The sequence below is a fragment of the Alternaria dauci genome, chromosome 4 (assembly GCF_042100115.1).
Source record: "Alternaria dauci strain A2016 chromosome 4, whole genome shotgun sequence".
Classification (NCBI taxonomy): Eukaryota; Fungi; Ascomycota; class Dothideomycetes; order Pleosporales; family Pleosporaceae; genus Alternaria; species Alternaria dauci.
Genome location: NC_091275.1, coordinates 3030996 through 3046484, shown reverse-complemented (window position 1 = coordinate 3046484; position 15489 = coordinate 3030996). Strand labels below are relative to the sequence as shown.

General features: G+C 48.8%; 4 protein-coding genes across 4 annotated transcripts; 2 read left to right on the top strand and 2 right to left on the bottom strand.

The window, feature by feature from the left end:
- Positions 1–12: 12 nt before the first annotated feature.
- Positions 13–1314, top strand: ACET3X_005536 (uncharacterized protein; the record flags this gene model as incomplete). Its single annotated transcript, XM_069451752.1, has 3 exons — positions 13–202; positions 252–614; positions 665–1314. The coding sequence occupies 3 exons, from the start codon at positions 13–15 to the stop codon at positions 1312–1314; spliced, it is 1203 nt and encodes a 400-aa protein (XP_069307580.1).
- Positions 1315–1840: 526 nt separating this feature from the next.
- Positions 1841–3777, top strand: ACET3X_005535 (uncharacterized protein; the record flags this gene model as incomplete). The annotated part of the gene is made up of 3 exons (XM_069451751.1): positions 1841–1889; positions 1971–2437; positions 2488–3777. The coding sequence occupies 3 exons, from the start codon at positions 1841–1843 to the stop codon at positions 3775–3777; spliced, it is 1806 nt and encodes a 601-aa protein (XP_069307579.1).
- Positions 3778–9256: 5479 nt separating this feature from the next.
- On the bottom strand, positions 9257–10154 carry ACET3X_005534 (uncharacterized protein; the record flags this gene model as incomplete). The annotated part of the gene is made up of 4 exons (XM_069451750.1): positions 9257–9267; positions 9349–9472; positions 9532–9968; positions 10064–10154. 4 exons carry the CDS (start codon positions 10152–10154, stop codon positions 9257–9259), a joined length of 663 nt encoding a protein of 220 aa, XP_069307578.1.
- Positions 10155–11193: 1039 nt separating this feature from the next.
- ACET3X_005533 (uncharacterized protein) lies at positions 11194–13042 on the bottom strand (the record flags this gene model as incomplete). The annotated part of the gene is made up of 3 exons (XM_069451748.1): positions 11194–11524; positions 11575–12316; positions 12370–13042. The coding sequence occupies 3 exons, from the start codon at positions 13040–13042 to the stop codon at positions 11194–11196; spliced, it is 1746 nt and encodes a 581-aa protein (XP_069307577.1).
- Positions 13043–15489: the final 2447 nt, after the last annotated feature.

Genomic DNA, 15489 nt, shown 5'->3' with positions numbered 1-15489 from the left:
TCCCCTTCCACCATGACGGGCGCTACCCAGAAAAGGGAGCATGCTGGCCATTCACACCACCACCACCATCACCACGACAACACGTTTCTCCTGTCCAAGAACAAGAATGACGCCGGCGTGCGCATCACCAAGATTGGCCTGTACGTCAACTTGGGCATGGCCGTCAGCAAGGGCTTTGGCGGCTACGTCTTCAACAGCCAGGGTGAGATGCATGTACGCCTTCTGTATAGACGCCAGCTAACACCTGCCAGCACTCATCGCCGACGCCATCCACAGCCTCACCGACCTCGTGAGCGACATCATGACGCTCGCGACTGTCGGCTGGTCCCTGAAGCCACCCACCAACCGCTTCCCCAGCGGATACGGCAAGGTGGAGAGTTTGGGCTCGCTCGGTGTCAGCGGCATACTGCTTGCAGGAGGCTTCTTCATGGGCTGGACCGCCCTGCTCGCCCTCTGCAAGCAATTCTTCCCCGAGGCAGCTGACATGGCTGAGCAATGGGGGCTGATACCGCACCACCACCACCATCACGGCATCGAGGACATGGGCCCCAACATCAATGCTATCTGGCTCGCTGCTGGCTCAATCGCCATCAAGGAGTGGCTGTACCGAGCGAGTGAGTACACCCCAGTCAATTCAAGAAACGCGCGCTGACCATCGCTCCAGCCCTCAAGATTGCCAAAGAGCGCAAGTCGACCGTCCTCGCTTCCAACGCCTACCACCACCGCGTAGACTCCCTCACCGCCTTCGTCGCTCTCCTCCTCATCGCCGGCTCCAACGTACTCAACAACGCAAAATGGCTGGACCCTGTTGGTGGACTAGTCATCTCGCTCATGGTTGTCCAAGCTGGTTGGGGAAACACTAAGCAGGCGCTCCTGGAACTGGCAGACGTCGGTGTAGACCAGGAGATGAAAGACAATGTTCGGAAAGCCGCGGCTAAAGCTGTCGAGGGCATCACCACCACATCAGAGCCAGTGAACGTGCGGGCAATTCAGGGTGTCAAGGCAGGTCAAAACTATCTCATGGATGTTGAAATCGGCGTATCCAGCGCTTGGACGGTTGAGCAGACACGCGATGTCGAGAACGTGATACGGGAGCGCATTGGTGCCAACGTGCGCGGAGTAAAGAAGGTACGCGTGCGCTTTGTAACCAACTCGGCGGAAGCACCAGACTTCCTCGACGAATTCATCCCTGGCGATTCTGCTGCGTCACCGAACGCAGCATCTGATGGACAACATGATCACGATCACGACCACGACCACAATCACGAACACAAGCACGAACCCACCGATACCAACGCGAGGCAAAGAAGGTGATTCATATACATCTATAGACAAGCATGGCTGGGCGTTCGGAGTTGGGCAGAAGGACTACCCGGCGGCATATACACAGATATTCGATAGCTGAATATCTATTCGATTCATCACCTCCATTCGACCACAGCCCGCGCTCTAGACTCGTGTTTCCCCACGCTAACAAAAAAATCCCTAGCTACCATCGGCGTTTGGCCGATATCCAACTCCAGAACATCACAGCTGTACTCACGATGTCTCGGACACGAATTTATCCGTCTGTCCAATCATGCTGCACAGAGGGACAGTTAGCGGCGCTGCTGCAGGCACCGAACCGGCAAAATTGCCTGTGATGTAGCTTGTCCGTCAATGTGGGTCCTTTGCGTAAAGTCGGCGTGCCCCATATCTTGGGTGTGGATGTGAGAAGAGGGTCCCCGCCTCGAAGGCACAGCACGAGACGTGATCTGCTTATTTTAGGCCATGTCTTGTCGAGCTGTAACACTTGTGTTTCTGACTCTGCAGCTCGACACGGCATTGATATATCGCGATTATGGCTGATCAATTCTTGGGCTTTGACTTGAGCACGCAGCAGCTCAAAGGTGAGGAGACCCCACTGGAGCTACCCCACCATTTGAACCTCCGACTTGCAGGGCTGAACTGACGCGACTGCGATTCTATAGGTATCATTGTTGGTTCCGACCTTAAACTTATCCATGAAGCCAAAGTCGATTTCGATGCCGATCTCTTCAAATATGGTATTGAAAAGGGTGTCCTCACCAACCCTGATGAGGGCGAAGTCTTTGCGCCCGTCGCCTTGTGGCTCGAGGCCATTGACCTTGTTCTGCAGCGATTGAAGGAGCAAGGTGCGGATTTCTCAAAGGTGCAGGGTATCTCCGGTGCGGGCATGCAGCACGGCACTGTTTTCTGGAGCGAAGATGCAGAGACGCTGCTTAGCGGTTTAGATGGTGGCAAGACGTTGCTCGAGCAGTTGGAAAGTGGTGCCAAGGGCGAGAGGAAGGGTGCTTTTAGTCACCCATTCAGTCCGAATTGGCAGGACGCAAGTACACAGAAGCAGTGCGATGCTTTTGATGCGACGCTACAAGAGCCCAGGAATCTGGCTCTGGCTACTGGAAGCAGTGCTCACCACGTAAGCTTCCGGGTCTCGCACAGTCTTTGTGAATACTGACACCGTGAAAGCGCTTCAGTGGTCCTCAGATCCTTCGATTCCGCGAAAAGTATCCCGAAGCCTACCAGGCGACCGCCCGCATCTCCCTCGTATCCTCGTTCCTCGCTTCCATTTTCCTCGGCAAGGTAGCCCCTATTGATATCTCAGATGTAACTGGAGCAAACCTGTGGGACATCAAGAACGGTCGCTGGCACGAGGACCTTCTAGCACTTGCAGCCGGAGGCAGCGGAGGCGTCGAAGATCTCAGGAAGAAGCTGGGCGATGTGCCCGAAGACGGTGGTTCAAGCTTCGGCACTGTCTCGCCATACTTCAGCAAGCGCTACGGTTTCCCATCGTCAGCGCAAGTCATCGCCTTCACTGGCGACAACCCATCGACTATCCTCGCCCTCCCTCTCCGCGCATCAGATGCCATCGTCTCGCTCGGAACTTCAACCACATTCCTCATGTCCACACCCCAATACAGGCCCGACCCAGCCTACCACTTTATGAACCACCCGACCACAGCAGGCCTCTACATGTTCATGCTCTGCTACAAGAACGGCGGCCTAGCACGCGAACACATCCGCGACGCAATCAACAAAGCATCCGGCACCTCTTCCTCAGACAACTCCTGGGACAAATTCAACGAAACAGCCCTCACCACCCCCGCGCTCGGTCAAGCCCAGCCCTCAGACCCCATGCGCCTCGGCCTCTTCTTCCCTCGCCCAGAAATCGTACCCAACGTCAAAGCAGGAACATGGCGCTTCCTCTCCAAAGACAACCAGCTCTCGCCTGTCACCCCTGACGACAACGACAAATCCTGGCCCGTGCCCCAAGCCGACGCCCGCGCAATCCTAGAATCACAATTCCTTTCTCTGCGCCTACGCTCGCAATCCCTCGTCTCGCCACAGGGCTCGTTGCCCGCCCAGCCGCGCAGAATCTACATGGTTGGCGGCGGCGCCGTGAATCCTGCTATCGCCGAGCTCGCGGGCCAGGTCCTTGGTGGCTCCGACGGCGTGTATAAGCTTGAGATTGGCGGCAACGCGTGTGCGCTTGGTGCAGCGTATAAAGCGGCTTGGGGGGTGCAGCGGTCGTCTGTGCAGGAGAAGTTTGAGGATTTTCTAGAGGCGAGGTGGAATGAGGAGGGGTTTGTGAAGAAGATCTGTGAGGGGTATAGAAAGGGTGTTTTTGAGCAGTATGGGGATGCGCTGAAGGCGTTTGATGGGATGGAGAAGGTGGCGCTGAGGGAGAAGGGGGAGGGGGGGAAGATGGATGGGGAGAAGGAGGCTGTGGGGTTGCAGGGGTTGGATAGTCAGAGGTAGGGTGGATTGGGTGTAGATTACCTTGGTTTGTTGTCTATCTTGTTTACATTTTGTTTTTCTGTGAAGCTGGAGCAAGGCTATGCTACAGTCAGGCTGTGCTTGAGGCAGGCGCGCGTGATAGGACCCCGCCTATTGCATGCACAGCCCTAGTCGTTACAGCATCAGCCTGCAGGTTTATATAGCCTAGGCAGCAGGCTGGAATGCTAGCCTTCTCGAATCCATCTTCCTCCAAATACTCTACGATACGTTGTTCTACCAACTGAATCTTGTTCATTTCAAATCCCGCTTCAATTATGGGTACGACCTGGCGTGGGAAACGTTCCTTCAAACGCAATCCCAAGGGCCGTCGGGAGCGCACTAAACGCGGCAAAAGTGCAGCGCATTCATCTGGTCCTGCGGAGATGTTGTGCGCCAATTGTTCAGATATCGATCTTTTTGCGATCTTGAAGGGCGATCACAAAGGCATACCGCTGGAAGAGGGATATGAAGTATGGATTACACGGAGCTCTGATCCCACTGCTATCTGGATTTGGGATTCACAGCCTGGTTGCGAGTTCTGTGAGTTTATCTCATCGACACAAATCCAGTTGTTACCTCGAGATGATTCAAAACGTCCACGGTATCTTCAACTTGACCGTGGGAAAAGCGATTGCAGAGATTATAGGAGATTTGGACCTTCGACAAAGATATCTTCGCATGTCAACATCGTGTTCGATACTCTTGATGGAAGGCTCGAGGACCATAAATATAGCGACCCCAATCATGTGGTTTCTTTCAGTGCGGCCGCACACATTGGGATGCCAGACTTTCAACCGTACCCATTGCAGGTGGACGAAATTCCGACCTGGCTTAATATTAACAGCATAGAACGACGACTGCAAGACTGCTTACAACATCATGATCCTTGTGGCCAGTGGAGAGAAGCATCAAGTAGCCGACCAAGCCGACTACGAGTTATTGACTGTTCGACACGATCGATCATCACGCCTTCTGCTGAAAGTCCTTACGTGGCATTGAGTTATCGCTGGGGTGAAAGCCACAGGACATCTGAGGAACGCCGAACAGACATGCTGCCAGCAAAGTTGCCTGCCACGATAGAGGATGCTATCCTAGTAACTCAGAGCCTCGGCTTCCAGTACCTGTGGGTCGATAAATACTGCGTGCTTCAGGCAGATGAATCCGATTTCAAGCACCAGATTCGCCAGATGCATCTCATATATCGGTCGGCACAAATCACGATAATAGCAGGGGGAGGTATGGATGCTAGCACTGGACTTGTTGGCATTTCAACTCCACGTGACAACATGCAAACGAGAGGTCGATATGGCAAACTCAACCTGATCACGTTCTCTCTTTGGCCATGGAGTTCTGTATTTCATACCAGAGGATGGATCGACCGGGGATGGACGTTTCAGGAAAGCTATTTCTCCCAGAGAAGGCTCATCTTCACTGACAAACAAGTTCTTTTCGAGTGTGACGAGGGTGTCGTCAGCGAAGATTTGCAGCATTCCCAAATCCAGTATCGTGTGTTATTATCGAAGAGAGAATCTGATATAGATGAAGGAGATGTTTACAATCTGGTAGAGGAATACACTGAGAGAGTCCTGACTTACGACGACGACATCCTCAATGCATTCGATGGCATTTTAGGGGATCTTGAGCAACAAGAGCCGCCCATTAGATCACACTGGGGCATAATTTCAATTTCAGACGCATCTGGGTATCTCCATGGATTGATCATTGGATTATGTTGGCACCATCCAGTCCAGGATGAAAAACTCTATCGTCGGCTTGGCTTTCCTAGCTGGTCGTGGGCTGGATGGTCGAGCGATTCATATGCAAATTACAGGCTATATAGATGGCTAGATACGAGCCTTTCCATTGCGCATGGCCTGGCCATTCAGATTGAGAAAGAGAGTGGGCTTATAGAGACTTGGAAAACGTTTGAGGAAGCTAGTCCGGCATCTACTCAGCGACACCATTACTCTCAGCGGATACACATATCGGCACCCTCCCTGGAAATCAGACTTCATAAGAATGTTGGTTATTGGACCTTTATGGGTCGCAAAATACATGGCCATGTTGGATCGGTAATGCGAAGTGAGGACGACGGTTACTGGTCGTCTGAAGCCAACCTTGACGCCCCTTTCAAAAATCTTGAGTTGTCACCCAACACCCACAAATCCAAAGAGACCAGAACCTGTCATGCCATATACCTATTCTCGGCGGACAAGATGTGGGACTTTGCGGAAAAGATTACTGTACATACCACATTCGCAATGCTCCTCGTATCCAAAGTGGGGACGAACTGGGAGCGAGTTGGTCTATGGCAGCAATTATGCGAGTCGGAAGAGGAAGCCCAGAGCTTTGAGCAATGGCTTCAGAGCTCGCCGACCTACAAGACAAGAGACTTCTGGATTTCATAAGCGGTGCACCGCCCATTCCAGCGAAACCCGTAAGAAAATTGAACACTATCGGCAGAACACATCTTTGGGAGAATGGAACGGGATGATATGGTGTAGTATGATATCTCTATCATGCAATCAGCTTGCTATGCCAATCTTTTCGAGGTACACAAGGTCATTTACTTTTGTTGCGCAATTGGAGTTAGAATAAGGGCGTTTTGGGAAGAGTTGTTGTTTCATTGGTCCAAGTAATACATGTTAGCCCTATCTCTTCCTTTCTCACGATAATTATTCGCAACAGTTACAGTGAGAAGCCGAAATGTTATGTCCTAGCTTTGATAACCTTGATTCGCGATTACAAACATCAGCAGTCCCAACCACACCTCAAATAGTAGCCTTTACGGACATAAGAACCCATGCACAACACGCTTCATCTCCGTGTAGCAAAGACACCCAAGGCATACAAACACTTCCCCTCTAATCCACACCACCGCAATCACCTTGAACCTACATCAGGACCGAAACCTATACATCCCAAACGCCTGGACCCTCTCACCCCCCAACAGCCAACTATCCGCTTCGGGCAGCACCGCCCCCCTCCCTCCATCTCCCTGCTGCTGCTGACCCCCCGCTCCCCCCGTATACCCATTCACCCCCGCCCCTCCCTCCCCCTTACCACCATGCCCACCACCATGCACATTCCCCACCGTCGTCAACGCCGTCGTCAACGCCGAAGAAGAAGAAACAGCAGGCGCGAACGCATACAATGACGACGGATTCGCATCAGCCCATCGCAGAATATTCCGGCTCAGCGTTATAGGGCTCTCGTCGCCTGCGGTAGCCATGTCTGGTGTGAGATCTGGATCTGTGTCGTCGAAGGGGAGTGTGGGGAGGGGGTCGGAGAGGTATGAGGATGAGGTGAAAGGTTTTAGGGCGGAGTTGGGATTACTGGTGTTGGTGGTGGAAGAGACGAAGTGGGAGGGCGTGGTTGTGTTTGAGATGTTGTGGAGGTGATGCATGTCTTTGGTTGCAGTAGTCATGTCTTGTTGCGGATGACTTGTTTTGGTATGCTGTGGGGGGTTGTGGTCCAAGATCGTTTGCTCTAGTTGCGACGGACCGTCTTGTCGATCTTGCTCTTGGACAAGTGCTTGTTCCGATAACGTACGCTCCTTGTCTTTTGCTTTGAGTTTGTATCCCGCTTTGGCGTACTTTTCCGGATACCGCATTCTGAAACGATCGCGCAGGTCCGTAGGGTGTCGAGAACCAAAGCCTAGATCCTCGTCATCACGTATCAGATGCCAAACAGATCCGTACTTTTCAAAGCCCTTGAGAAGATTGACATCGTCGCGTGTGCTGAATGCTCGGCGTGGTCGGCGTGTGGTTTTTGAAAACGGTTCGTGGATACCAAGCTCGGCTAGGTCTAGCTGCGCTGCTGTCTTGTTACGAGTTGCTACGCGTTCTTGGGCTTCTGCTGGGCTCGAAGGATTCGAAACTAGGCTGTTGTCGTTATTGTGTTCCAGAAGAGGAAGAGAGTGCTGGTGGGTATACATGGCTTGATTTGGCAGATCAAGCGCTGTATGGTCCAGACTCGCCTTCTCTTTTCCTTTCGTCCTAGGCTTCCGTGGCTTTAGACCTTCACCCGGGAAGCACACTCGGAAACGGTCTTTCAGATCAACAGTCGTGCGGTCGTGGAACACAAAGTCTGGATCCTGCAATATCTTCTTCCAACTCCCTATACCATACCTGCTGACGCCTACAAGCAAGTCCTTGGTCTCTTGCTGAGACCATTTGTTGCGCTTCTTCCCATGCTTGGCCTCAGTCGGTGTCCGAGTACGTCTGGCATTGTTGACTGCTACATTGGTTCCATTGGCCACATCTGGTGCACTAGACTGAGCTACCGGTTGGGAAACTAACGGGTGATCAGAGTTTTGGGCAATTCTGCTATAGTCCACCGCACTACCCTCGAGAAAAGCATGTTCGTCCACGTCCTTGCTCCTAGACTCTTCAAACCGCGCATCATAGCCTCTTTCACCCGCAAATGCATTCTTCTCCCCAGTAATCGGCGGAAAGAGTCTGCCCTCAGGCGGAAGCGGAGGAGGCTGATGTAAGCCCTGCAGCAGCGGCGGGATTCTGGGTCGTTTTGCTGTCCGCTTAGGAGGTTGCGGCAGCCTCGGTAGTTTGATGACAGATGGACTGCATCCCGCGTTTTCGGGCTGGACAAACTGCTGTTCCTGATCCCATTTTTGCCGCGCGTGATCCGGACTATCCAGAAGCAAGTCAACTAGTCTCCCACTGAAGGGCGTCGTTGATGAGGCAAATGTCGATGGTACGGGCTGTGCGGCTCCAAGCACATTCGCCTCGTTATTCAATACCTGTGCGATTGGTGCACTAGGCATCGACCGTGTAGGATATGGTCTCTCTTGAACGTCTCTTCTGACGTCGCTGAACTGTGCGTTCTCTGGAGAGGTGTTTGTCAGCATGAGCGATTTTGGCCGTACGAAGCTATGATCAGGCAGTTGTGGTCTTTGCGAGCCAGAGGAGCTCACGTTCGATGTCTCTGTATTGGACGGCATGCTGCTCTGGTTCGACATATCCCGTAACGCATGCAGTCGTGGCTCCATGATTGGAGGCCTTATCGTGTACAAGTCCGTGGCGTTCGCGTGGCTCCCGATCTGCCAAGCAGAAGCTAACCCGCATCCACTCAGCTGCCGTACCATGTTTGTGTCTCACTCAAAGACATCAGCACGGAGATATGGGGCTTTGTCAGGGTTAAATTGCAAAGTTTTTCTTATTATCACACTCTTCATATCCTATCCACGCTCGTCGCATCAGCGTAACAAAGCATTCGCGTTACATGCGACGTGACCAATTCCACAGTTGTAATAACGTGTAAATTTAACATTCTATAGAGGGGAATCTATTGGTATGATGCGCGTAGTTGAGCTGGAGGACCGCAACCAGAGAGCCAACACGCCGGCGCCAGAACAACGCCAATCAATGCAAATGGTCTCGGCTGAGAGATGAGATGCATATGCTAATATCGCACGACCAAAGCAAGGCAAGACATCCACGATTCAAGAAGTCCCTGCGAAAAACATTATCAGCACGCCATCTCCACCATATTGACGCGTGGCCGTTTACTTTCAATGCGCCGAGGAAGTCGTACCATTTGTCTTTGCAGCAACATCCGACATCTTGGTGTCGGCATGGAGCTTCTCAAGGTACTCCTTGTTGCCCGCGGGTGTCGCCTTGATGGTTTCGTCACCAGGGTTCCAGTTAGCGGGGCAGACCTAGCGAATAAACGTCAGTATGCATGCGAAAGATAAAGGGGTCTAGGAACGGATCGTACCTCGCCGTATTTGTCAGTGAATTGGAAAGCATCGATCAGACGAAGCGTCTCATCGACCGACCTTCCAACAGGAAGATCGTTGATAGTAATCTGTCGTACGATGCCATTGGGGTCGATCAAGAACAGTCCTCGTAACGCGATACCCTCCTCTTCAATCAGCACACCATAGTCCTTGGCGATGCTGTGGTTCTTGTCGCTCAACAACGGAATGTTGATCTTGCCCAGGCCTCCGTCCTTCTTGCTCGCGTTCGTCCAAGCGAGCAGACTATACTCGCTGTCTGTGCTGGAGAAGACGACGCTGGCGCCACGGGCTGCGAAATCGGAGGCGCGTTCACTAAAGGCGATAATCTCGGTCGGGCAGACAAAGGTCCAGGCCATGGGCACGAAACCGAGAACGAGCCATTGCTTGGTGGATGTGTAGGCTGTTAGGCTGAGGTCTGCGTGGGCGTTGTTAGGATCTTGGTCTGGCTGGTGTGTGATTGGACGGGTTACAAGGACGAGGGAAGTACAACAGAGTGAGATAAGCGCATACCTTCGAATGTGCCGTCGACAACTGCGGTGCCAGAGAAGTGAGGAGCGGGCTTCTGGACCCGCGCCTTAGGTTGGTATGCTGGGAAAGCCATTGCGATTCTTCGTGCAAGATGGAAGGACGATGCGACACGACGCTCGAGGTACCGATCGTATCAACACTCTCTAAAAGGATAGTCGGTCCGATTTCGCAAGACTCGAGAGTCGAGATGTGATAAGTTGCAGGGACTCGCTACCAATGCTGCAGTTTGGCAGGATCAGCGTGGGCAAGGTTTGGCTGGACCCTTGGAAGATAAACGGTTGCTGTAAAGTTTCGGGGTGCTGGTGTAAGGTCGGACGTCGATCCAGGTATCAGACTAGGCGGATTTATGCTGCGACGGCGGGAGCAGAGCGCAACAGGCCAGGCGAATAGGAATAAAGGTAAAAGAGTACTCAAGATCAGCAGATAATTTGCGACAGATGTCAAAACGCGATGTCAAAGGTGACTAGCCGTACACAGGTAAGCGGCAACGCCTTGTGCACGTTTCCGAGGTATGTCACTTGTGTCGTCGGCGACTTCGGTGTCTTTTGAGATTGTCGGAACAGGCGCAGGCACAGGATTCTTTAAAGCTTTGCTAGTCCACCGGGCCGCAGCCATTGCGCGTGGCCTGACATGCTGTAGTCACTCGCGAGTCCAGGTTCATCGGCGTCTTCGGCATGTAAAGTCGAGACTTGGCCTGCTTACAGAACGGTCCCAGGCTATCTCATCGCTGACAACTGCACGCCGCTAATTCTCCTTCATCCAATAATTCCAGCGCGCCACCGTCTAGTTGCTATGTTTGGCCCACCAGAAAACTCTTGTGTATGCTGATACTGCTTTGAGCGGCATGAGACATTTGCCGTGCCACAGACGTACGTACCTGCATGCGCTCAAGACGGCGTGGCGTGCACTGGTACGTAAGGCCGCCCACTACAGGCCGATCAACGCCTGGTCACGGGAGAACGCGCGAGCGCGGCACAGACGTGCACAAGCGGCATGGTGCCGACGGTCGCAAAGCATTGTGTCTGGAATGTTTCTGAGCCTATAGCTTTGTAATATGCCTTTGTCTAAGATTGAATGATACATCTATATCGTACACTTTGTGGGCCGTCCACCTATCCAGCAATTCTCCATGCCTTCAGCGGCAACGCCTGTATGCGCATGACTGCCGGCTTGATATAGCCCCAGAACGTCACTACACCAATCACGATACACAAGATGTTCACGATATAGTACCCATCAGTCGTGACGTTGCAGGTACCACCGCCTTCCTGGCATCGATGCTTCTCTGCCTCTAGAGAGCAAGAAAATGCTTGTGTAATGAGTGGACCCTTCAAGAGATCTGCTTTCGGAGTGTCTGTAGGCGGTATGCACGTTGCCGATGTGAACATGTCGACGGCTTTAAGCACGAAATAGCGTGGGAACGTGCCGCCGAGGTTGGAGACACTGCATGATATTAGTAACGTATAGGTAGAATGTGACCGAACAGAACTTACGTAGCGAGAAGCGTCATGTAAGTACCACCAATAAGCGGGTCTGAGATCTTTGCGTGGAACGCGCTGACCGCAACGAACATGACTGTATTCATAAAGGTTGAGAGCACATGCTCAGCAATGACCAGCATCAGAAATCCGGACGAGGCCCCTCCGACTGGGAATATGGACACAACAAACTGCGCAAACCCAGCAGCAACCAAACGTCCAATGAAGGACCAACACCAGATGTGCATTGGCGGGTAGGTTTGACACCACTTTCCGATATAGTATCCTAGGAAGACCTCGACGGGAAAGTCGACAAGGATAACGAGGGAAAGCTGCTCCTGTTTGAGGCCCTTGTCCAGAAGCTTCAGGCTTGTAACAGCATCGTTGGCTTGGAATCCAATCTTGGCGATGAGGTGGATGATGATGAAGCTTTGAATGTTCTTCAGCTTCAAGATGCCCCACATGGTGCGGTACACCTCTGCAATGCCATCGCCGTTCTTATCGCGGTCTTCGCGCTTCATGACTGCCAATCCAAGCGTGACTATCAGATATGCCCATCCCCAAAAACTCAAGTAGCCATCCAGCTCCATGATGCCGGTCTCTTTAGGGGTGCTACGGAACCACTGGTTCGCGAAGTCTTTGGAATTGAAGGCCAGGAAGACGGTGTAGGAGAGGAACTGGCCTGCGGTCAGGCCGACGGTTTGCGCTGTCGAGGCGTAGGCGAGGTTCTCCTTGGAGAGAAGAGTGAGTGCCCAACCTGCTTGTTGTTAGCCTGGCGCAGGTCAATATGGGGAATGTATGGCGCCGTACCATCCACAGCGATGTCCTGCGTAGCGCAGAGGAACACGAGCGCGAACCACCACCAAGTAAAAGTCCAAACTCCGCTATCTGACTCGCCCGCCTCCTTCATCATGCGGTTGATGTTCCTTCCTAGCCAGATCATGGAGAACCCAGAGATGGTCTGGATAGGCAAGATCCAGCTCTTCCGGCGTCCCACTCTGGGCGACCATACCGCATCCACGATGGGGCTCCAGAGGAGTTTCAGCGAGTAGGGATAGGCGGCGAGCGAGAAGACGCCAATGGCCGCGTAGGATACGCTGTGCTTGAGGAGGAAGGGCACAGAGCCGTGTGCCAGCCCCATAGGTATGCCCTGGAGGAAGTAGAGCAGCACCAGGAGGAGAAAGTTGCTCTGGTCCTTCTTGGAGAGCTCGAAGAAGCCCTTGGAAGGCCCTTCCTCTTCCTCGCCCAGCTTGGGTACTTCATCGTCGAGGGAGAAGTTGGAGTTGCCCATGAGGGATGCAGCTTGGCTCGAGGGCGACGTGCTCTCGAACGAAGCGTGTTTGCGCCGATGTTCCAACATGACGCTGTTCATGGCGGTGGAATTCGCATTGCCGTTCTTCTTCTTTTCTTGCAGCGAGTCGGTGGAGCTCTGCTCACGAATTACAGAGCCGCGGTTCTTGGATCGCGAGGCTCGTTTGCTCATTTGGGGGCGTCGGTGGGATGTGGCGGATGATGTGGGATGTTCGTGGTGCAGTTGAACGAGTATGGGCGATGCCAGGGACAGGGGGCGGCAAGAGCAAGACGCAAGCTTTGAGTAGTGATAGTTGTTTAGGGAGCGACTAGGGAAAGAAAAGAAAAGTGTTCAGCAATAGCCAGGTTGGTAGAACGCGGGCACCAGTGTCTGATTATGCAGCGATGATGGCCGCGGGCCCTGAACGTCTCTGGACGGAACCGTGTCCTCTACAGTGTCTGTGCGCGTAATGCCTGTGTTCGCGTAATGCCCGCCCCTAACACTACAACACTACAACTTTAGGGTGTTATAACTCTACTAATATAGATCTAATTTAAGAAGTATTTAAAGAAATTAAATTATATAAGCTATAAGATAATTTCTTATATATAAAAGTTACTATAAAGTATAATATTAACTAACGTACACTCGCTTAAAGATATTAGGGTAAAATAAGACTCTATAGCTTTAGCTATTAATCCCCTTAGTAATAATATAAACTTAAGCTTATATAATATATTATAATACTTACTAAATAACGTTTACTACCTATAATCTTTTACTTTCTATAAGTAAGGGGGTATTATCAAAATAGAACTTTAAAAAAGTAAAAAGTAGCTATCCTTCTACTTATTAGTAATAAAAGTTAATAAAAAAGATAAAGTAATAATATAGTTTAAACGCTAGACTATTTAGTATTTTAGGGTAGTAAAGCTCTAAAATCTATATATAAAAACTAAAGTTAAAATATTTTTACTAAAGGTAATAAAAAAAAGATACCTATTAAACCTTAAGAGGGTATAATAGGGATTACTAAATATTAGCTAGTAATATAATTATAATATAGTATACTAGTATATAGAGTAAGTAAGAGGGCTTTCCTATAAGTACTCCCTCTACTCTATATTAAGGGGGTAGTAGAAAAAAATATTATTAATTATCTATTAGCTATCTATCTAATATTAAACCTTTATAGAACCTTTTATAAGTTTTTCTTTTAATAGTATAGAATATACTTACTACTCTTCTTATAATAATTAATTAACTTCTATCTACCACCTACTTATAAGCGCCTTACTAGCTACGTAGAGGATAAAACTTTAATACTAAGATATTAGTATCTTTATATACTCTAACACCTATATAAATAGCGAAGCCTATAGAGATACTATTTAACTTAGTAAAGAAGTAATTCTAATATATAGTTAATACTATTAGTTATCTTATAAGGGGGTAGCTAAGACCTTATTATAATTAAATTCTCTAGAAGAGACTATTAGAAGCTATATTATACTATACTATTAAGTAACTTATTAAACTAATATTACTTACTCTCTAAATAAGTACTATACCTAGGAATAGAATTACCTATACTAATACTATAGATAGAAAATACTAATTTAATAGACTAGATAGTAACCCCTCTTAAAAATAATATTAGATAGAAAATACTAATCTAATAAACCTAAAGAGTAATACTACTAGTATATATAGATAAGCTAGAGAAGTAATTAAAGGAGATAGTTAGTAGTTACTATAAGAGGCGTATACTAGATATACTACTTAAATTATTAAAGTATATATCTATTATTTAGATATATTAATTATTTAGTTATATTAATTTAACTTAGTTTAAGAAGAACTAATCTATAAGTTCTTCTATATTATATTATATAAAAAAGAGGTAGAAGGCTATTTAGTACTAAGGTAGCTTAGAACTAGAATTACTCTCTTTATTAATATCTAAGAACCCTTTAGAAGCTACTCTAGAAGCTTTATTAATAATAACTAGTACTAGTAAAGATATTATATCTACTCTAAGTAACTTAGTTTTATCTATAGCTAGACCTAGGTATACTAGTTTAGTCTTTATAAGAAAGGATATTACTAAGTTCCTTAAAGACTTTAACTAATAAGCTAATAATAGAAATATCCCTAATAAGATAAGGGTTTCTATACTTCTAGACTACTTATTTAATATAGATTAGACTATCTCTTATATATTAAAATAGCTACTTAGTTACTTTTCTAAAAACTAGTTATAGCTCTAAATAAGTATAAAGGAGTAGTAGTAAGATAAAGATACTATAGTATTAATAGGTAAGTAATCTTATTTATAAGTATACTTATACTCTTACCTCTAGGATTAGCTAGGCTTCGTAGAGTACTATACTTACTTTTCCTTAGTAGTAGATACCTATATTAATAATAGATAGCTACTAGAAGTAAAAGTAAGTATTCTTTTCTTTAAAGGATTACTATAATTAGATAAAGAAGTAATTATATACTATATAATTAATACTTTAATAGGTAATAACTAGTCTATATATAATAAGGACTAGATATATATATTCTTAAAACCTTACTATAAGAAGATTAATAGTCTTAATAAGATATATTATTAAGAAAGAGGGAATATT